Source organism: Channa argus, chromosome 13, assembly GCF_033026475.1.
Source record: "Channa argus isolate prfri chromosome 13, Channa argus male v1.0, whole genome shotgun sequence".
Taxonomy (NCBI): Eukaryota; Metazoa; Chordata; class Actinopteri; order Anabantiformes; family Channidae; genus Channa; species Channa argus.
In genome coordinates this window covers 10443922-10468061 of record NC_090209.1, presented here as the reverse complement: position 1 = coordinate 10468061, position 24140 = coordinate 10443922, and the positions used below count along the sequence as shown (strand labels likewise).

General features: G+C 40.5%; 1 protein-coding gene across 7 annotated transcripts in view; it reads left to right on the top strand.

Annotated features, from left to right (window-relative positions):
- The first annotated feature begins 2049 nt into the window (after positions 1-2049).
- The window catches only part of LOC137139247 (metabotropic glutamate receptor 7-like), a 55793-nt gene continuing 33702 nt past the window's right edge, over positions 2050-24140 (top strand). For 3 of the 7 annotated variants that reach the window (XR_010916289.1, XM_067526261.1, XM_067526262.1), the window contains exon 1: positions 2050-3576. Coding sequence is in view for 5 of the 7 variants with exons in the window: in XM_067526261.1 (XP_067382362.1) it covers positions 3073-3576 (504 nt within the window). In the remaining 2 variants the exon portion in view is untranslated. The remainder of the gene's footprint in view (positions 3577-24140) is intronic. The other 4 variants (XM_067526260.1, XM_067526263.1, XR_010916288.1 and 1 more) reach the window with 4 other exon arrangements.

Genomic DNA, 24140 nt, shown 5'->3' with positions numbered 1-24140 from the left:
CTTTGATTCGTCGTTCTTTAAAGAAGCACTCAGAGCCGGGCCCTGTAATTGACTTGAAGAAGTCTGCATCAAGCGGACATATTATTGAATGCTTAAAACAAAAGCTCTGGTCTCTCACAGGAGTCTGTAATTTGTCTAGTGAGATACATTGAATTGTAGTGCACTCCTGGCATATGGAAACCATGGCTGTATCTGTTTGTTTGATTGGCTATATATTAACCATAAACCTCCTCCTGCCTCCTGGAGATGTATTCTCACTATTCCTTGATTGTTACTTCCTGCTTCATCTCATGATGAAATCAAAATAGAAAATGTCTGTGTGTGTGTGTGTGTGTGATGTTGTTGGTGTCCACCATATAAATCACTGAATATTACAGCAATGACTTGGTTTAGGATGAGGATTAGGCATAGTCCAGTACAGTAGTGGTTATGGTTAAGGTTAATTGTCTAAGCGATTTATGTAAACCAATGGAAAGTACCCATAGGGTAATAAAAGCAATTGTATGTGTGTCTCTCTATGTGTGTGCACGTGCGATCGTATGTCTTTGTGTAACTGAGGAAGGAGAAAGAGAGAAGAACCAAACCGAAGGGTAATCTCAGTCTAAATCACCCAGCCTCCCTGGGGGAAAGGCTCTTCTTCCTGAGGTTAGTCAGTGAATTAAATCACGGTGAGGGCCCCATTTTTCAAAAGTAACCTTTTTGTTGACAGTGTAAGTGGGAGTCAGCCTCTTACTGCTGAGTCCGAGCAGCGGAATTAGTGTCGTGTGTTGTGACACCAGTCTCTCAGGGTGTCATTTGCAGGGGCTGCATTTTTCCATGCCTGCCTGCTTGTCTCAGTGTGCTCACAGCGGAGGAGGCCATCTGCCTCTTCCCAGCAGTTCCCACACAGTCTCCTTAAATGTATTTCTGGTGCATCTCATGAATTTTTGCCATCTTGTACATTCAAACCACATTTGCCTACTGAAATATAGTCATGCTATCTCTGAGGCTAATGAGGATAAACACACTACATGGCAGGATTAGGGTTGAACAATTCTCTATTCAATTTAACTAATTAGAAATGTGTCCCTCCAATCTTTTAATGTCAACAGGACATGTTTCATTTAGAGCTGCATCGGCTTTTCTAATCTTTTAATTGAAGAAAAACAAATAAAACGAATATGTTCATAAAATTTGAATTCTATGGCTCATCATTGTTTTCTCAATAAATCGACTCCCAGGTCGTTTATTATTTATTGGTCAAGCAACTTCAACGTCTTTAACTATAATCCATTCACAGTTTTCCGATTTGACTCTTTCTCAGGGTGCTACAGTGATGTTGCAACAACAGCAGCCCTGTTCTTGATTGCTGCTATTTGTGGCGGCTGGCTTGGTCAGTTTCTGAGGTTATGAGAGCTGGTGCATGAATTATGTGGGATATCGACGGAATGCAATGTGTGCACCTTTTCACACTGTAACCCACAGGATGAATACAGACATTAGCAAAACCTACCAATGACTTCTTTTTAGACTTACTTTGAAATGCACACAGAAACTCCCTCTTTTAATTAATGCCAGAAATTGCCAAGTGAGTCCCTGGCTAATGCATGCCCACAAAAGCAAATTACCATAATCTGCCTGTTTGTAAATGCACCATCTGTGCAATTAAATAGTTTAGTGGTGATAGTGTTTTGTTAGGAAGATGTGAAGGCTCCTTGCTCCTAAAGGTGTGGTTAATTCTTACCAGTCTGTGTGCGTGCCAGCATAGTGTGTGTGTGTGTGCGTGCGTGCGTTCGTGCGGGGTTTGCAGGATGAATCAGGAGTGTCTTCTGAAGAAGGGTTGCCTGGGAGACCAGCCTGGACCCCTCGAAACGTGTCTGTTCTCCTCTCTCCCTCCCTCTCTTTTCCGTTTTAAAGGTGCATCAGTAATGAATCCAAAACTATGTGAGGAAAGACACTTTGGAGTGTGTGGCGGCTCTGCTGTGCTTTCACAACAACACATTTCTCCGTTTCATGCTGGTCACCGCCAACATCAAAATGAAAAAAGCAAAAGCTCAGACTTTGTGCATGTGTTTGGATGTGGCGGGGGGTGATACAGGAGGGAGGGGACAGAGAAAGTGATTATGAATGTCGGGATGCAGCGCACTGGGAGACACGGGGAGGAACAATTGTCTTAACTATGGAAGTCTTTCAGTGCATTTGGTCCTCTTGTTTACCTTCTCCATGCATAAAGACACTGAGCGCCAACTTCCTGTGAAGTGATGCTACTGTTTTTTTTTTTTCGTTTCTTTTTTTTCAGCCAGCTGAATGACGTCTCGTAAGGGGGCAGAAAACTCGGCGCACACAGTGAATCCCTCGCTGTGACTCATTCATTTTGTATAAATGCGACCGGTTGCGGAGACAGAGGATGAGCCGGGGCTTTAATTAGCTGGATTTTTCTTAGTCTTCTACTCAGTGAACGCACATCTAAGATCACACTCGTCGTTTTTCATTTTTTTTTCTTTTCTTGAAGATTGTGGGAATGATGGGCTATGCACCCCTGGGAGACAGAAACCACAGCCATCCTTGCGCTCCCGTGGAGTTGGTCTGTGCAAGAAGAATGTCACCCACCTCTGCTGGTCTCAACATTTAAGTGTTCATTTTGATAATTCCAAAAATCTACGCTTATTTGGTAAAAGTGGAGCTTTAGGTTGTGAAGATATGCCAGATCTTAGCGACACCTTCATTGTGTTCATTGTGTTTCTGCGCTTTGGATTTAGGATAAATTGTTTAAATTAGTACAGCTGATCTGCTGCTGTTGATCATCCTGTCATTTTACTGATATTCTCTGACTAATGGATGTAGCTTCCTTCTCCCAGAGTACTGATTCACCGTTAGGGGCTTCGCTATTCAACAAGCTGCAGCGCTCACTCCTGGCAGCACAGCGATGGGCGCAGTTTATCTGAGCCATCTACAGCGTCTTGGTTCCTCATCCCACCTTGTTGAATCTCCTCCACGGTGACAAGAATGGGCTCGTATTAACAAACTTGTCTATCGTTCTGGTTTTATCATCCGGCGGATTGCAGAATCCATCTTTCCAAAAAAAAGTTGATCATGGCTCGTCCCAGGGTGTGCGTGAAGCTGAGCTTTATATGGAGAGTGTTTTGGTTGTTGAGGATTGTGGTAGATTTCGCGCTGCCTCAGGAGACCTATGCACCCCATTCAATACGGACCGAGGGGCACCTGACCCTCGGTGGACTCTTCCCGGTGCACGCCAGAGCAGCCGACGGTACGCCGTGCGGGGACCTCAAAAAGGAGAACGGCATCCAGCGGCTTGAGGCCATGATGTACGCTTTGGACCAAATCAACCAGGACGAGCAACTCTTGCCCAACATCACCCTAGGTGCACGGGTGCTGGACACTTGTTCGAGGGATACCTACGCACTGGAGCAGTCTTTAACATTCGTTCAAGCCCTGATCACGAAGGACACCTCCGACGTGAGGTGCACTAACGGGGAGCCCCCGGTGTTTGTCAAGCCTGAAAAAGTGGTGGGAGTGATCGGAGCCTCAGCGAGTTCAGTATCGATTATGGTTGCCAACATCCTACGCCTCTTTCAGGCAAGTGGTTGAGCGTGTGCAATAGTTTTGTGGGAAGTGTAAAAGTGAAAAATAGTATAAGTGTGCAGCATGTACACGCTTTTTGTAATAATCAGCTTCTTTTCACAGAAACGTGAAAGTGATATAAAAGCACCTGAAGAGGGATTAAATTATAGTGGTAGACAACTAAAGCCTCTTATCCTTGAAAAAAGATTAGCAAATATCAACAAACTCTGTTGCTTAAGGTGATAACCTACAGCTGTGCCTTGCCTCAATTCCTCCTCCAAAAAAGAAGTTTGGGTGCTTTTCCCCTCCACTACACTGTGTGGATGAGACAGCTGAGTGTGCTGTTGCATGTCCCCGATGGTACTGAAAGAACTGCTCCCGTCTGTTCCAGTCTCACTCTGGAGTCTGGATGAGTGGGCACTGACAGCCTGACACAATCACGCCCAAACTCAACAACCCCCCTCCTGAGAATAAAAGGCCTGCTTCATGTGATTGCACATGATTATATGAGCCTCTTCTATGGAAAGACTGCAGGGTTTTTATGAAATGTTTTGAACCTAAATGCCTTGATTTATGGTAGAGTTGGCTTGCTATTATCTGCAGGGGTTCCCTCCTCGAAATTAGCTTGTTTCAGTCTCCCTGCACCCTAATTGAGCTTGATGGCTGCACGTAAATGAAATGAAACTGCACCACTTATTTCAAAATGAGTTCGGGTTTATGGGAACACATCTGTATTCCTGTTGGCTGAGAGTCAACTGATGGAGTTGGCCCACTGTTGGTGCTGCAGTGGAATGGGAAACGCAGTGGGGCACCAATACGCCAGATTAATTATTCAAACCAGATCTCTATAGCAAAACATTAAATATATACAACTTGAAAGACCATTTTTGGACATTTTTGCTCATGTGTAGGCTTCAAGCTATAAATCTGCACATTTGCAGTTTTTTTTTTTCATGTGAGGACAGCAGTTTTAGAGCCAAGGAGGATCAAACGAGGTGCAGTGTTAGTGCTAATGGTTTGTGGTTGCAGACTATAACTCACAGTGGTGTCATTTGGTGTTTTGTTTCTGTTCACTTAGATAAACCATGGGCCTCACTGTAAGAAGTTGTTTAACTGCAACTGTAAGACCATCAGATTACTTAACATGCTTTTAGCCCCCACCACCTTTTAGCCCCCATCTCTCTATAACTCACAACACTTGACTTTATTTATCTATTTTTTGTAGACATCTTGGGTTTTGTGACTCCACTTGCTGAACAATTAGACTGATGGTCCCAGCCACGATTTTCAGCCTGTCTTTGGCTTCTATTCATTTCTTTGCAGGCTGAGTTAATAAATTAAATATTTATTATTCCAAGTTGGTAAAACCCTGCAGTTATGAGTCGAAGCATCCTCACTACACACTTGTTTTTTTGTTGTTGCAATATGCAACGGCTGTATAACATCCTTTTGTTTCATGCAAGCACTGTAACATTATTATCAATACATTTGTGAAATTTTGTTTATTTAAGGGAAGTAAGATAAGCGTTTAATCCATTTCCCTCTTTCCTCCTCACACCAGGTGTGCAAGCTTGTCTGTAAAATGTCAGGCTGTGGTTGTGTAGGTGTAGACCATGTGCAATGTTGCACTGGAGCTCAGGCATCTTAATCAAGCTTATCTGTGGATTTCTTCGTCCGCCACTCTGCATCTTTTGTCATTTCCTCTCATTTCTTCAAAGCGATGACAAAAGGTGGATTTGAACATCAGGCAAACCTGCAGATCTGAGAGAGATGAATCCAGTCTACCTTTTTGCCCTTCACCACACTTATTTTTCCTCTGGCACCAATGGTGATGATAGGATTGATACTAAATTAAATGTGAGGCCACATGATATTGAAATCAATACATACCAGAAGTGAGCTTGCAGCCTATTTGCCCTCAATAATTTTACAGCATTCGATTAGTGTGCAGTAGCAATTACAATTTTCTGACATTGTTTTTAACTGCAATCCATTTATTATCAGATGATTCCTCTCAGAAACATTAAAATCTAGAGAGAACACCTGTTCAAATTGATTAAAGATGCAGAGTTGATTTTTATCTTAAGTAAAAGTAAAAGAGACATTAGAGTTTTTCTTCATAGTGTTCAACTGCTTGTCTTAGTCAATTTAAATGATATTTGATTTGTAGATATGCTCCATAACTAAGCAATCTAATGGACTTTTTAATCTTTTAAGCCTGCAGCTGATGACCTGTCCCCGAGCTGTCCTCCTAGCTTACTTCCCTCTTTGTTCTCAGTGAATATTATCAGATCATTTTGTGTCTTACCCCTGTGATAAATGAATCATCAGGGAAGCTAAATAGTTATTGTAGATTTTATTGCCAGACGCTAAATATCATGGCTGTCTATTCACAACATGAGTGGCTGCTGAACTGTTAATGCTGGGAAATTGACATGAGGGATAGATTTTTCTGAGGACCCAGGAGGGTTGATCAATACTGTTGCCATGGTGAGGCCGATTTGCTGCTAAGATGTTTTTATTTCGCTGGCTTTCATGCTGTGTTGGAACTGAGAAGCAACAATGCCACAGGAGGGAAAAAAATCAATCAGTCAAACTTTTGGATTGCAACGAGGAGCTATAATGCTGGTCGGCTTTCATCCAGTTCTTACCCTCTGCTCATGAGCACCTGGTCAGTCTCAGGGAGGTGGACACTGTAGTCAAAAAAGACGGGGCAACTTGTTCAGTTTTAAGTCCTACCCTCTTGAAAGAATCATGAAATAGATTTTTATCCAGATGACATTTACATCGAGGAGTGTGGCTCGCTATTCTGTATCTCTTCACCCAAAGACAGAGGCAAAACTGTATTGAATGTAAGTGAACTCCGTCTTGTCCTCCTGTCTGGGGAAGTGGCCCCTTCAGATTAGCTGTCTAAATGAGGCATTGACGTCCTGTGCTCTCGTAGCCCTGACAGGCTCCAGTCGGCTTTTTATCGCTCTTTTTTTTCAGAATCATCTCTGTGATTGATTTGAAAGAGACTGAAGCCTTGCAGTGTGATCTATTCGACTGACAGAGGTAAAGACGGACACCAAAGGAATAGGAAGACTGTGTGTATCTATTTTGTATGTGTGCGTGTTACATAACAAGCTGTAAAAATGATACTAAATGTCAGAGGTTAAAATATGTCTACTTTCCTAAACATGGCTGCAGTTTGTACATGGATGCATGCAGTGGTGCAGGCCAATTTGTCAGGTCTCTACTGCTGTATTCAGCCTTGCCGTAAAAAAGAGATGCTTCTTATGTCAAGTATGAATGTAGGCAAGGGGACAAGCATATAATGTCAGTGTTAGCATGGCTCACTAGGCTAACATTAGCATTCTACCAGCTGAATGTAAATTTTGTAATGAGTTATTTTATTGTCCTTTTTTCCTGAATTCCAGTCTTTGCACCTACTGCCAGCCACATGCCATAAACCCTCTTCTGGTGCATGTGTTTTTTCAGCGTGCTGTTATACAAACAAGGATTCAAACAATCAATACTAAGGAGAGGTCACCCTCACCTGCTCTTTGAAACAGTCTGGGTATCAGAGGTAGTAGGAGTATGAGAACTAAATACTCAAGTAGAAGTGCAAGTATTTGCTTTTAACGGTTCCTCACTACAAGTACCACTTCACATTTTTTAGGCCTGCATTTTAAGTACAAAAACACAAGTACGCTACAAAGAAAGCAAAGTATTTTAAACACTTTTGAACTTGATGCTGTTGGTGCCCCTGCTCTGGTTCTGCCCCTTAGACAGGCGGTGAACACAATTTAGTGTGAACATAGCATTAAAACAAAGATGCAGAAAACGAGTGATCTGAGGGTTCAGGATTGAGGTCCATTGATCTTTTTTTTAGGTTTGCATGAAATGAAAGACATGCATGTTAGGTTATTTGGTGAATCTAAATTGCCTGTAGGTGGGAATGTCTCTCTGTGTTGGTCCTGAGATGGACTGTCAACCTGGCAAGGGTGTACCATGCCTCTCATCCGGTCAGGCCCCAGTCCCCCTGTGACCCTAAACAAGCGTTTACAGATAACGGATGGATAGACGGATTTAACCGGGGTGTTTGGAAAGTGAAATTCCATCACAGCTATAAGCATGATTTTGTACTGCAGGTTATATTTTCATATCACTTGAGAAGATATGGATTCAGGTCTGCAAAGGCAACAATTATACTGATTACAGAGAAATGTCACCAGACAGCCTGTTTTTCAATTTTAAATTAAGATTTTTGGGAGAAAATATGAGCCAGTGCTGCTGCACTCATGTTCGTTGGAGCAAGGGTACATTCATAGACACAAACATGATGCAGTGGGAGCAACTGATGGATTAATAATAAAATGAATTAAGTTTTCATTGTTGCTGAGAAGGTCGACAGGTCAATGGCCTGCCTCGAAGAGAATACGAAACCAGGCATGCCTGTTATTAGGATCCGGATGGGACGATGGATTTTCTTTCTATTCAGAAACAATTTTTTTAAATAATGTACTTGTAGCTGGGTTGTATGGATTCCTTTTTTTAAACAAGGTGAACTCTCTCATTTACAGGCCCAACTCCCTCAGTCGGGTTATTGCCCTCATTTTCTCCCAACGCATTGGTGGGGGAAGAGGGCACCTGCTTAAAAGCTTAGCCCCACTCACATAGAGGTCACTCCAGTGTTCCTTCAAAACTTATTGCTGTACGACTGTGAAATGTGACAAGAATAGCACTCTTAGACTTTGGAAATTTCCTGCATTTTATCTGGCAAGCAGAAGTAGCCAGAGAAGAGGAAACCCCATTATGTCCGATCCTCTTACGAGGATGAGTGGAGAAGCATGAGGAGGTCTCTGTTGGCTGCTGGTTGGCCTCTCACTCATCCCTCCAAAAAGAGAAATGTCCCTGTTGCTTCGGCAGAAAATGATCCCTTGATTGTGCTGAAAGGCATTATCACATAGTTCGTTGTAGTTTGTTCCAATCAGTGATCTCTGATCCATGCAGACATCATGGACTAAGCTTTGATTACAAACTCACTCAACCATAGCAGGCGTCTGTGCTGTATGACTAAATAACACATTGGTTTGGTTGTCTGCTCTTATATACTGTTTTGATCAGGAATTTGCCTTTTAAATATGATTTGTTTCTACCGGGCAAATTCCTTTTTTTTTCACAGTTGCTCCAATCCTCGTGAACAAGTTAAGTGAACTTGTTAAAAGGCCCCTTTAACAACTGCCCATGTGAGTTTCTTCTGCTTCAAAAGAAGGCATGTGTTGTGGTTACTCTCAGACCTGAGTTTGTGCTTCGTTCGCTGTTTCATCACTTTCTCACCACTTTCCCCATCCAGCTCTGAAATCGCTTGGCACCTTAGAAATTACATTGCACTTAAGACTAATCCTGTGGCTCAACTTGTCAGGCAGAATTCCCTCTTAACACAGAAAAAGTTGCATTTTAAGGAATAAAAGAGCAAACAGAAGGAAGTAACACTTTAAACTTCCCCAGTGGAGCATTCATAGGCAGTATATATTAATGATGTGACTTTTGTCTCGATATGATATAGGTTCAACAGTGTACAATATAAAGAGTTTAATAACAATAATAAATGATTGCAAAACATTTGCGAATTTCCCTTTTCCCCATTTTTTGTCACTGGTTCAGTATAATTTAATATAATAATAGAAACATATGAGCAGTAAAGTGCAAACATCTTTCAAAAATAAAAACTGATTAATAAACTAAAATCAAATCTCTGAAAATGAAGGTTACAGAAATCTGATTTGTAATACAAGTCTGTATATTCTTTTAAGTATAGCTGATCATAGCATCTTCACTAAAAGGGAAAGTGGCTGAACCTTACGCATATATCATCTGATTTCTACAACTTTAGCCCCCATGTGTAAGAGGTCAAGTTAGCCCAATGTTAACATCAGTTGACCTTCTCCCAGATGCATTTTTGTATTGTGATATATTTTCCCAAAAAAGGCTAATTTGACAATGCACATAAAATTCAATAAACATTGTGCATTTTGCTGCCAACTTGAAATTTACAGGAGATGGTCTGCTCACATGGCTGTCTTGCCATTGCTGGAGACTGGTGGCATGAGGCTCTAATATAGATATGCATGCCGTTGAAGAGCAGAAAGAAATAGTCCGGCGCTGCATGCCAGCTTGAGCAGCAAGACAGGGAAGAGAAAGCACAATAGTCCTCCTGCTACACTTTTTATATTTTCTCACTTTCCTCTTGCAGCATCAAGCTCTGCACATACAGTTGTTTTAGTTTAGAATCTCAAAGCCGATAGAAAATTTTTATGTTGCATTTTGAATTTTAAGGAGGAATTTAAGTTGTGTTTGTGGGGCAGTATAGTAAAATTAGTCATATGACTGATTATCTAACCGATAAACCGGCAGCGGAGGTGGGCTTATTGAAGAGGTCTCCAAGAGGACAAGAAGTCACAGGTTGTGTCATGTTTAGAGGACTGCTTAAGATCACAGTAGGCACTTTGTTGTTATAAGGCCCAAAGTAATGTAATGTGGGTCCACGATCTACAAGAAGGTACAATAAAAAGGTTTTATTTCTTCACAACTGACATTAACAGATAACATAAAAAGGGACAAGAATGATGACTGTCAACTGTGTGCACCTGGTTTCTTCATTCATGTTTTGTGAGGGTGGTTCCTTTCTGGGGTTTGAGTATAAATAGGAGACAGCAACATCCATGTGTTCTTCTCCATGCCGGCATGTATTAAACTGAGATGCTTCATCATGTTGAGTTCTGTCTACAATTCTTCCAAAATCTAGTAACACTTGGCTAAGGAAGAGGAAAAAGTTCTATCACATGTGGCAAAACAGTCCTCATTTCTTTATATGTGTCTTATATGTGTCCTATATTTTTGCATTCACATATATTTCTACAAAGCTGGGACAAACACTAATGTTGTACTGGAGTTGAGCTGCTGAATGTAATGCAATGTAATCACTTAAGCCGTTTTTAGCAGTATCTTACATCTCCGCAGAACTTTATTCATAGGGTACAGCAGGGTATCGCTGCCATCCGGACAAAAAGTTTTTTCTCAGTTTCTCATTATAACAAGAAACTTTTTTGGCTTTACAAGATCCTGTGGTTTGTTGTTGTTTTGTCTGTGCACCTGCAGTATGAGTGATGATTGTGCATTTGATATCAGTCAGTGTTGTGTTGTTATTAGGCTAAAGAACTGCAGACATGGTCTGTCAGAATGAACATCTTACATTGCACCCTCATTATTTATCAGTCATATGATTGCTGTAGGCAATGTCGTCTATTCACTTCTGTGGTGGTATAATGTGATGATGTGATATAATGACTAAACCTTATCATTGAAAAGGAATTGGTATTACTTAATGATGAGAAATGTGTCCTAATGAGAAAAGTCAAGTTTTCAGCTGGCGCAGTCATTCTCTTCAGACTTTTCCGACAGTGGTTCTCCCACACTACATTGCAGAAATTGACTCCTCATGCATGTACCTCTCTTTGCTTAATGGTGTATCTGTCATACTACTATTACCAACAACTTTTCAGTGCATTTATATGTGCATTTAAACAATGTTCCATGTCATACCAGTCAAAAATGAAGCGGGAACAAATTCAGGGCGTCTGAAGGAATACAAAAGAAAAGGCTGGAATGACTGAGTTGTCTCTCTCTCTCTCTCTCTCTCTCTCTCTCACACACACACACACACACACACACACACACACACACACACAAATACGCACACAGACACACAGATACAGCTGCAGCAGGTTTTGCAAATAATTTGTGTCCCAAAACTAGAAACTGCAAAATAGTCCAGCTGTCAAATCTGCAAAGTAAAAATTCCTTTCCAAGTAAGCTCAGGGCACAATTTGAGAAATAAGAGCTGATACACGCAAGTGGAAGCTGTTACTCCGCCCCAGTTTGGCAGGGGACTACTATATCTTGCACAAAAGGGGCAAATTTGTTTTGAAATGAATGCTTGGATACTGACTTGATTTTGCTTGGTGGGACTGGTGTTACTTCAGATGAGCCTCAGCTGAACTTTAGAGTGCATTTGTGCACAAAAAGAGAATTTTGCATTACTGTAGTTGGGTTTTGGATATCAGCTAGGAAAAGTTATAGGAACCAAGACGTATTCACATCAACTTTTTTGAAAAGGGATTTGAATGCTTTATTACCATAGTAATTAGCATAGTCATGGTGATAGCTACATATTAAAATGTGTGGTAGCACTGGTAGTGGATATATTTAAATTTATGGCCAAATTAGACCACTCATCATCTTCATGGCTAAATAGCACCAGACATTAGTAAATTGAACCATAAATATGTTAAACCCAGAATCTGTGTTCCACTACATTTGTGTGTGTGTGTGTGTGTGTATTCTATTTGTATTTCAGAAATGTCAGGGCCCAGTGTGCTCTCTCACACTATACATAATAAGCTGTCATCTGGATTCATTCCTTGTCCTTCAGTTGTATTATTACTGCAGAGCCTCAGGGTGCATCAGAACGGTTACTAACAACAGATAGTAATATATAACTATTATATCAGCCAGCTGAGTGTAGCTATAGGGTGGCTAAATTATTGGAGTACAGCATGAACCTCACATAGAAATAAAATACCTAAAATACCTGTTGATTTTACATGTGAAAATTAAACAGTACAACTTTGGGTTTTCATTTGTTTCAATTTCATTTTAGCTGTATTTCCCATGAGTTGATGTTTGAGTGTTTTTTTTTTTTTCCATGCTGGCTGTGCAGTGGCGTGCGAGTGCTGTTTGAACACATTTGTGTGTCTCTGTTCTTTTGAGCTTGAAAAGTATTCTATGCAGCACAGCCAGAGCATACATAAAAAATCAGTTGACAGGATTACTGTTTTCAGATGCAAATCCTGTGGGATTTCAAGTGCTCTCTGAAATGCCTGCATGTGGCAGTTATATTGATTCGGGTGAAGACTTCAATCACCAGTGACATTTTGCAAATTAGGGAAGCTCTTTTCTTTGAAATAGGGTTGCTCAAACTCCAATTGACTACTGGACAGGAGCTATCAATGCCAGAATCTAGTGTTTTTTAACTGCTATATCAGTGTTGGAGCACTCACATGTTGCCCTCTGTTAGGCTCAGAAGATCAATAACAAGTCATTTATCAGTGGATTATGCATTGAGCTGTCACATACATTCTACCTGGGGGTCGAAGGCCAATCAGATATTATATATGTGAGTACATTTTCTCGGGCATTTGGGAAACAGAACCATCCGCCAAGAATTAAACACCTCTACCCCACTCACCAGTATGAACACAATAAATACATGTATATAATATTTAGGAGGGTTAAATTAGTTATTGCAAGTTGTACAAACCTGATCAAACACCTTTATGTTTTCCAACAGGCTTAAGGTTCTAATCTGTGTGTGTGTGTGTGTGTGTGTGCGTTTGTTTGTATACATGTATTAATCACCTTGTTGTGCTAAATGTTTACCTATACACTTACACTCAGTCCCTCCAAGATTTTTCAGAAGTTATGTGGGTGTTGCAGCCTAAATTGCAATGTATGTTGCAATGTTTTAATGATGTTTTAAATTACCATGCCCCGTAGAATTCACAGGGGATTGGTCGAATTAATTATTGGGTTTACAACATCACAAAACCCTGAAGGGACTGTTCAGTGTACATATGTTCTGTAATAGGAGGCAGTTACAGATGACATATTGTCTTGATTGTGGTTTTAATTTAGAGTTTCTGACTTTCTGAGTAGGCCTCCATGTACTGGAGCTCCATGCATGTGTTTGTGTGTCTCTGTTTACATTAATTACATCATAGGGGGTTAAGAAAGGGTTAGATTAAGGTGGCAGTATGGGTTGAGGTTAGACATGTGCTTTTTAGCTAGCATTAGGCTAAAGCTGTGTGTGTGTTTGTACAGTGTGTGTGGCCATGTGCAGGTGCATTTGTATGTTTAAAGTCAAGACATCATGACGAATTGAGGGTGGTCATCTCTTCAAATGGCTGTTTGAGGGTTCAGGCTTGGTTTTAAAAGGACACTAGACCCCTTCACACACTTTGATATTGTTATCAGTTTTGTTTCAAAAGCCTTGTTGAGCCAAATCCTCTCGCATGTCCTAAACCTGATTTTGGGGACTATTACTTATGCGATGGCAACTATAATGACAGTTGTCAGCGAAGCTAATGGCTCATTTTTAGCATAAAGTTGATTTTAACACATTAGTAATTCTACATCCTCTAGATCCTCTTAAATATCCAACAGGACATTTCTACCATTACCTACATCCCTTTGCCCTGCTGTCAAAATGTTTGTGCCTGGCTACCTGTGTGTGCCACAGCCTAATTTAGAACAGGTTATTTTAATTATTTTATATGTGTTGATGCACATGTCATGTTTACAACATTTGTAGTTTACATAATATCACATTGCCTCAACATTGGATTCAGTTATACTGCTGTGTAGGAATTTCTTTGAACACTATCATTTTCTATACATGGGATATCTGGATTAATGTCTGAGACATTTCTGATGTCTGGATGAGAAGACTGGGATCTACAATGAATCAACAAGGTCTAAGTTTCAGAGTGTTTATGTTATTTCAACTCATTTGATGAATTGTGATATTAGCATGTTAGAAAGCTGCATGGGTAAAGATGCATGTTAGTGCACTTGGAGAATATGAAGATAACCTTGCAGTAATGGTGTGTGACCGTTCCATTGTGTTCAACTTGACCTGTTCCTGTTTCAGCCACTTAATGTGTCTGAGGGTAATTGTCTGTTCTGGCCTCTGGTGTGCATCTGTGATTCTGTCTCTAAGATGCAGGTCAGTGTGCAGCCTTGTGACATGTTGTCTCACTGTGAATGGAAGTTGTATGGAATATGTGTGTTACAAAGATACATTCCAAATAAATCTTCTTGGTTCGTTAGTTGCAACACTTGACTGATGAATCACAATCTCAGTGACAATGCAAGTCTGTTTACACAGAATATCCCACTGCAAAAGAATCTGTCCAGTTGTTCCAGAATTGGCAGGTGTTTGTGTACAGCAATGGGAAAACTGTCATGTGCTCAGTGAACAGTCGTTCATTGTTCTGGATGTGCAGCAGAGCCAATATGTCGCTGACAGTTCTACCCGGTTAGATGCCCCCAGTGATGCACCACACCAGGAGGACAGAGCAGAACAGAGATCCAGTGGGTGGCCCGGTCACGACTGAACACAAGATCATTTCAGTCAGAGTGGGTTGCAGGGTGGGAAGACAACATCCATAGGCTTTATTAAGCTTTAGCTCAAGGCTTTTCAATTTTGCAGCAGCTACTTTTCTGTATATCATTGCCTACTACAATTTCTTCTATGTAGAGAATAAGAATGACCATAGTAGAGTATTAAAAGCCTGTGTGTTTGCCAGTTCTTGCACAATGTTACATTGACATTGTGTAGCGGATTGATTTGGAAAGTCTGCATTGCATTACATAACCACAGTGTGACTTTGACAAAAATTTCTGCAGACCTTATGTTCAGTGTGACGAATAACACAAAAGAAGCACATTTCAAAAGTCTCTAATATTCTTCCATGTTGTACAGTGTTTGTTATGGTCAAATGGTTCTTGACGTTTGACACACATTAGTATGGTTAACAGTGAAGTGCATACTATTTGTAGTAAATTGGCTAAAACTAGCAAAAGAATGTTTATGTTAAATATGTTTCTTGTAAGTATTTAATATATAATGATCAGCCTAAATCATTATTTACTGTAACTGTAGTTAGTAAAGCCCCCAAAACTTCATAAACCTGATAGTGATACTGAACATAAAATTCAGCTAAAGCTGAGGAAATGCCAGTAGTAATGAACAAATTTAAAGAAGATATGATTTTGACCTCATGACTCCACAGATTAAGTCATGGAATCAAAATTGACATAATTTATGTCAGTTCATAAATAGACTAAATGAAAGTTTCAGAGCCTTTTATTTTACTCACTGTGCTGTGACCCCAAACATCCAAATAATCAGAAATGCAGATGTCAGGATTTTTGTTCTTGATTTTAGCATTAACTTACTGGCTATAGATCACCCTGACAGCGTCCTGAGATCCTCAGGCTGTGTCTTACTGTATGCTTTCTGGACACAAGTTGACTGTGTTTTGCTCTCTATGACCGACATAAGGATTTTAATGGTCTTTACCATTGGATAGTTAGTCTGTCAGTCCCCGGTAAGAGTTGGATAAAACCTGGGAAGTTCTAGGAGATATGCCTGTAAGCTAAAACCAGGGCGCTACCATTGCTCTGGACTGTCAAGTGGCTAAAATGAAATTACATTTTTGTTTCTACCAAACTCAGACTTTTATTTTGAACTTTACACCTAAATTCTTTTGATTTTTTTTCCTATGTTTTTAGTTTGATCCTGCTATTTTGTTTGATCATTTTCTGTAAGTGCACTTTCATTCATTCCTTCATTTGTTTTCTTCTTCAGCTTAAGTACTTTTCTTAAAACTGTGTTTTAGGATTTTTATTTCCTGTTTATAGTAGATGTTAATGGTTTTGTTATGCCAGTTTTGTAGAACCCTGTTTTATGACTGTAGATTTCTGCCTAAGAATGACAGTTTAAGCAGCTAAATTTGCATTTCCCCTGCAACATAAGAGGTTTTTGGTTAAATTACACTACAACAGTATACATTTATCTCCATACACCTCCTGTGAAAATCATTGCAGTTACCACAATGCATAGTATAATGTTTGAAAACAACAGCAGGCATCACATCAGTTTTAGCTATTTTAATGCATGTGTCACATTTTTTTTTGTGTAATCATTTGCACATTCTTGTTCACATTTGCAGGTTCTCTGACACACAGATCTATATGGGCTGAGTGAATTTGGTGCATGGTGTGAATGTATATGTTGCTGGTAAGATCCTATAATCTAAACCTCGAGAGAGGTTCAAGGCAGCACTGCAGGCGACACCAAGCAGGCAAATGCCTATTAAAACATCCTGTTCTTTTCTAAGCCAGTGCATGTATCTCAAGTGGATGACACCAAGTGGGGGCTGAGACACGTTAACAGAAGGAATAGGATATATGTGATATTTTCCACTGCTGTGATCAGTGTGCAATTATATGGCTCCACTACAGAATTCTTTATAAGTAGCAGACAGAGAGGAAAGATAAAATCGAAGAGGCTCACCCGCATTGTCTGGGCTATTAGAGGAGAAATGGGCCCAGTGATGATGCTCTGTCGGCGCTGAAGAGAGAGTCACACAGAGTGAGGTGGGGGAATAGGACATAAGGAATCATTGAGATGCAGGTCAGAGTGTTGGAGGTGCACGATTGACAATGAATATGTCAGACCCTACGCACTCCAGGTGTAGGCGCGAATAACATGCACCTTTGCTTGCTTTTTGATGAATAATATGTCTGAGCCAGCCAGGACAGAGTGGTGCACCAGGGCAGAGATGTAAAGATGTTGTGCATCAACAATAACTACAACACAAACATGTACATTTTTATCATAGTTGCAAAAAAACAAGTTATCATGCTGACTGTAAAGACCACAATAGAGACAGCAAAGCTATGTCCAATGCATTATGCAGTCAGAAAGAATCAATACAATCATATGTAATGCGAGACCCCATGGATATAAAGGAATACATTTGATAACAGTTAGTCATAAACCTGCAGGCTACTGTGTGTTTTATTCTTACCATGAGTTGGCTTTCTGTCGCACCTGGAGAGAGCACACACCTCAGCCACGATGATCAAGGCTGTTTCACTGAACTGAACTGTTCTCTGCAGGGCCTGCCTTATGTAAAGCATAAGTCAAAAGAAGCTTTACAAAATGGCTTGAAGAGATACTGTATCAGGACAAAATAACTCTCATGAGTGACAGCATTGAAGCTCGACTGTCATGCCAGCTTTAAAAGCAAGATCATTTAGTCAGAAGGCTCCATTTTTTGACATGCGGTATTTTTAATAGCAGCACTACACCTTTACACAGCACTGCATACAGAAGATGTTGAGCCCCTCCTCAGTACAAATCCTTCTCCAATCAGGCTTTGAGAGCTACTTGGTGTTGGGGAAACAATTATTTCTTTGAAATACCAATAGAGTTGAAATAGCAGTCTGTTTACCAGATGGAAAGATGGAGGTCGGTCAGGTTCCCTTTGTGAGCTATCCACACTTCCCTCCTACGCCTCAGCTCTACTCTACTGTGTGGTTCTCCTGGTCAAATATCTGATTTGTGAGTCATACCTAGCCTCTATACCCATGGAGAAACATGCTGGTTGTCTTAAAATACACTCTGGCAGGGCAGCCATGCAAGAGTGCAAGACCGGCACAGAGCACTGGAGCTGCCCAGGGGACTGGCATGGAGCGAGCGGGAGAGACGAAGGGTGAGGAAATCGACTGGGATAAAGTAGTAGTGGGCAGAAAGAAGGAGACGGTGGAAGGTTGTGTTAGATAAAGGATTATGAAAGCCTAACTTTCTGTCATGTAACACCAAGGCTAGTTCAGTGGTGTGAGCAACTCTTAAAGGGCGGTGTTTGCAATTCCTGTTGCAAAAAGTTGGAAAATTCAGTAAACATCCAGAGTGGTTACACGTCATTCAGGCGAGGCCCTCGTAGAACAAGTGCCTAAAAGCCAGTGGAGGGATTTAGTAGGAATGAGATGTGAGGCTTAGTTCAACACTTCTTTTTTTAATGAAATATTGAAATACTCTATTTGTCTTGCCTGACTCTCTCTCAATAGTTTAGCAGTGATGACCTGTTCCCAAAGCTGCTATCATCAATAATGTGAATATGAAAGATGTTTTTGATGTTTTTTATACTGATGAACAAACTGAGGATTATGACTCAACTCTGCACTTTTCATCAGCTGTTTTCATCATGTTATTTTATTTAAGTTGGTTTGTTTTCATCAGTGTATTCTTTTGTTGGGTCTAAGTTGGAAGTTGAAAAAAAAAGCTAGGGGGTTAGTAGATACTGAAAATAAAAGGAGAGTAAATATGAGACATTTTGTACACAAACACATCTCCATTTGCCATATTAACCTTACGAAGTCATAGTAAGGAAGTCAGTGTTTAAGTCGTGTTGTGCTTATTATTACAAGGTTAACCAAGCTGAGTTCCCGAAACATAACCATGATAACAATATTGTATTATCATGCTTTAATTGCCACATCAAAGGGAAAATGAAGGACATTTTTCAAAAAATTTGAGGTTTGGTGTTTGCAGTGACCAGATACACTGTTAAAAAAGAAACGTAATCCTGTCTGTCAGTTGGCTGGCATTCGAGCGAACGACTGAGGGCAGATTGTCTCGACTTGGGGGAAATTGGCAGCTTTAAGGACCTCTCTGGGCAGGAAGTGTCTACTGATCATCTGTGTGGGCGTGTCTGCATGCAGACAGATGACAGGGAGGGAGGAAGAGACACACACACAGAATGATGAGACTCACTTGTCCCTGTCCAACAGGCCTGAAAGGCACAGAGGGGCGGAGAACAAGGGAGCGAGGCTGAGAGTCACAGGTTGTGTGAGGGCACAATGATGAGGCCCTTTACAAAAAGAGACTTGGAGTGAGAGCGAGTGACACAGATGGGCAGGAAGAGAAGGAGAGAGAGTGACAGAGAGAAGGAGGGATAGCTGTCTGTTTCCCCCGCCCTTCCTCCCTGCCTTCATGACTGCATTGGCAGTGCCGTACTCTGGTGAAGAGAGATTACCAAAGCCCAGCCTGAGGATGCATGTGTGGACACAGTCATTACCTCTAGCCTGTTAACAAATGGTACTGCTGTTTGTTTACTGGTTGTTTGCAAACCGAAGGCTGTGCAGGCCCTCCCATGCCACAGAGCTGCTGAGCCTTGATTTAGCGGGAATGATGTAAAACTTGATAAATGCTCAATATCTTTATAGGCCAGTTTATTGTACAGTATAGTTTTTTGTTTATAGGATACCGACCATTGCTGTTTTACAAGGCTGAGCAGGTGAGCTACACATACATTTTGTGAGCGAATATTCCATCATGAATGGGGTGTGTAGTTTTACTGTTGCTCTTAGAAAGAGTTTCTTGAGCAGTTCATATGATTATACCTAAAGTTGTGTCTGTGTGTGCGTGTGTGTCAGTGTTATTGTGCTGGTGTCACAAGGACAATCTGTGCATTGGCGTCCAGCCACAGACAGCATGGCGTTAGGGTCGGGTCTTTCAAAGCCCGCAATCATTTCCCCAGTAACCGTGGAGATTGTGGAACTGACTGATGTCAAGATACACTTAGAGGCTAATCATGCAGCAAATAGAGGCAGATTCCTGCAACAGGAACTGCCTGGGTGCCCCTCGCTCTAGCCATTCATGAGAAACATTTCTGTTCTGCCACTCACAGTTTGTTTGCAGCTATGTTTTTGAGAGCTCAGATTAATGGATACCAAACCCAGTGTGGACAGCATTCTAGTTTCTTGTGCCTAATTTGTGACACTGGTGGTGTCTACTCAGTGCTACATTGTGGGGAGCAGCTCTGTGTTTGAAAGATGGCCTTTGTTTTTTGTCTGAGTTTTTGTTTAAAAACCCATGGACTGTCATAGGACTCTGTTTTCTGTGGAGACAGCCTGTCCTTTCATATCTGCAGACATCCCTCTTCTCAGATGGCATGGATAGATGGTTGCCATTACCCCAACTGAGAGTCTTGTTGCGCCATATGCTGTCTATTTCTCTTCAAATAACATAATTCATAATGCGTCACACTTTTGCGAGAAATGACAAAGCAGAGAGGCACAGCTCGCTGCATCTGCAGGAGCTGCTCTCAGCTCCTCAGAATCATCACCTCCACATTAGCCAGCCAGGACAGTTAAAGCACAAACATTACAGTCTCTCACCTTTCTGTAGAGCTGCCCATGGTGCTTGGGGGCTGCAGTATGTGGAAATGCAATGGAAAGGCCAAGACTCTCTAATTAACTTCACCTGGCATTCCCTCTTGCTGTGAACGTGTCTAACCTTTACACAACCTCACTTGCTCACCTCTCCTCCTAAACACCCAGGTTGAAATTCTCATTTAATGTCAGTAAGCAGATTACCACCTTGCCCCCGCTGACCATCTCTCCCAATTCTGTCTTGTTTTTTCTTAACGTTCTTTATTCTTCTACAACAGATTTTTATGCAGGGCAGCTGCAGCACTTTGTGGTGGTTAATCAATAAAACAATGTCCCCTATAACAGACCCCTGTTTTCCTTCCATCGATCCTGTCAGCCCAGATACTTTCAAGAGAAAGCCAGGCGATAACCCTCAGCAATCCTAACTTTGATCTACACTGCAGATGACAGGTGCCAGACATCAGTGTTGGGTAATTGTGTTGCTGAACGGGGGCAACGTTAATCATTTTCTCGGCCTGAATTCAGTTGCTCATGATCGGCTTGTGGTTAATTGTAGTTGTTTGTTGTTGCTTGCAGGCATTGCTATCACCCTTTCACCTTGTTGCCACAGGAGCATACATCTTGTTGTCATGTGTGATGCCATGTTTCATGTGTATAGCTTCTAAGTTCTTAATGACTTAAGAATCAAGGGCAACTAAGGAAAGAGCAAATTCCCCAGATGAAAGGATTGAAAGAAAACAAACTTTCACACATTCCCAGCATAATTATTTACATAAAAGTGGTTCTGTATAAATAAAAAATATCTGTTGTCCCATCGTTATTATATCATCTTCACAGATTCACTTTCTCAAATATGCTGCAATTTATTGCAACAAGAGCTTATTTAGTTGACACACTTGTTGGAATTATCATGCATGTTTGAGTAAAGCAAAAAAGCTAAACTTCGTTGCTAATCTACTTAGAAATACATAATCAATTTCAGAAAGTTTTAATTTAACAAACTCACGGAAGGTTAGAATACCAACTAGTATTTCACTTAATTTAGAGCCCATTAGCTTCCTGAGAGAAAAAGACACAAAGATGTTAGATTGTAATCAGTATCGGTTAGTCAGCATTTCCTTCATATCCTCAGCCGTCTTAATCCTTACACCTCGGGATTTTCTCAATCAAGGTTTTAATCAAGTACTGTTGTTACCCGGAGGTCAAAGTGCTAATTGAAAAAGCAAAAGGTGAAAATGTGGATGTTTGTACTGCAGTGAAGTGTAGATTCTTGGGAAATAAGGAATAGAGAAATTATATCAATAGGGTATGAGCCTGGGACAAAGTAAAAAGACATTGTCATCTTAAATGGTTCCCTGCAGCAAAAAGCTCCAGAGAGACAGATGTTCAAGCAGCTTTTATATCCCAGCTGGGGAAAAGATAGGACATGATTCAACAATCCTATAACACCTTTTGACTTGGTAGTATTACTACATGAGCTCTGTTGAGATAGAACCCCTATCAAATGTTTGATGTAGATGCTTCCATTTTTTGAAAGAAGAGTCTTTTTAAATGCAAATCCCCTCAGCTGTTGCTTTTCCATTACTTAACTATACTCCCTCTTCCACCCAGTACACTCAATTTAGGCATTGCTGAAGTCTGACATTGGTGCAAAATTTCCCTGTGAATTTGTTTTGATTTTGTGTTTTTGATTTTGCATCTCTCTTTTTGGGGACTTGAAACATATTGAGTCATCTTGAGCTTGTCCTTCTCCTGTGCTCCTCAATTTGTCTGCTCCATGCAGTTAACCCCCTTTGAGTTGTGGGTCAAAGCTATAACTCACACTCGAAGTTGAAGCAATCCCATCAGCTGGCCACTGTGTCCTCATTCCTCTGTTTCCCCAGTGTCCTGCTGCTTTTGATCAATCTAACAGAAATGGATGGCATTCATACTGTGCTTAGATTAGACTGTGTGATGAGCTACTGCATGGGGTTCAAGAGAAATTGATGCATGTCCTCATTTTTGCGTCCACCTGTCTTTTGGGAGCCAGTATTTTAATCCTAGTTGTCTGATTGCAATTTCAAGACCTCAAACACAGTTGATGATGAGATGCATAGGACTTAGGCAACATTGTGAACAACTAAGTACTTGATCCCTTTATCAACTGATTAACTTTGTGATGGATTTTTTTTAGATTTATTAGTTAAAGCAGCTCATGCAAAAAATTGCAATGAAGGCAGATTGATGGATCCTATTTCCTGCTTTACTTTTCCTGAGGTTTTTGTGCTTTTCTGAAAAACATAAGATGTTAAACATGCCTTGCTGTTTTACAAATGTGACTGCTGTACTGTCACAGCCCGTATACTGTTTTCAACTTAAAGACATGCACGCCAACTCTTTCTCCTAAAAATTTCACTGATATACAAGTGAACTGCTATCACAATTCCATTTTTGTAGGTAATGTTATTGCAACCAGATTACATTTTGTGTTAAGACAAATAGCCTAAGTTGACATTTAATGTAAATGGCAATTCAGAAAAACACTGATACTGAACATGTTAATAAAGACTATGAGATGAAGATGGAGGCTGAAGGTTCAGCAACTATGTGCAACTATGCAGCAAAATGGTTTGTTCAGCAAAATGTGTGCAGATGTAGTAGAAGTATTTTATTCAAGTAAAATTACTAAGCAGATTACCTACATTTTACTTAAAGTACAAAGGTAAAAGTACTTTAACAAGAAAACATCCATCCATCCATTATTTGTAACTGCTTATTCTGTGTAGGGTTGCGGGGGAACTGAAGCCTATTCCAGTTGTCAAAGGGCAAGAGGCGCATATCTCAGGACCAACACAGAGAGAGACACACAGACAGACAACCATTCACTCTCACATTCACATCCACAGGCAATTCAGAGTCACCAGTAATCCTAACATGCATGTTTGTGTGAGAGGAACCGGAGTATGTTGAGGAAACCAACGCAGGTAGGGGAGAACATGCTCAGAGATGCTATGGCAATTATGGCAAAATATATACAGTGAATAATAAAAATACATGATCATGGAGCACAACCACACACGGGACTCTGGAGTCAAACTTTGGTCTACTGTGTGACAGTCATTAGCTTTGTACTCCTGCCACACATGTTAACACATCCATTTGACTTGATTTATCTTAATAAATGTAATTCATTTAGAAAAATGTTACATTCGAAGATAATCCATCCACAGCATCATGTTGCCTACAAAAACACAATCGCCTTACCAGTTTATTGTAGCTGCAAGGGAATGTAATTTTTAGGAGACAAGGTTGCTATGGGAGTGTTTCAGTGTGTTTTTCATCATTTTAGCCTCTGACTAAACTCACCAGAGACTCCTGCTCTTTCTGTTTTATTCCCTTTAGTTTCTCTCTCATTTCTTTTTACATAATTAGACATTTAAAAATAAAGGAATCAAATTAAAAAGGAATAAAATACCCCATAATTGTACTCTTGTCTGATGTCAGAGCTTCATAAAAACCTGGGATACATATGTCTTTTTCACTAAAGTTAAAACGTCCTACAGATCATCCTTGTAAATTTGTGTTTAATTACAAATTTCATTTAACAAGCCTTCTATAAAGTTAAATTTATGTTCTGTCTGAAAAAAAAGTATGTACAACCATGCTAGTGGCTCAGTGACTTAGGCTAACATCACAATCCATGCTCACGTGATAAGTGATGTTATTTTAAATACAGTATGTTAGGAGGCTAA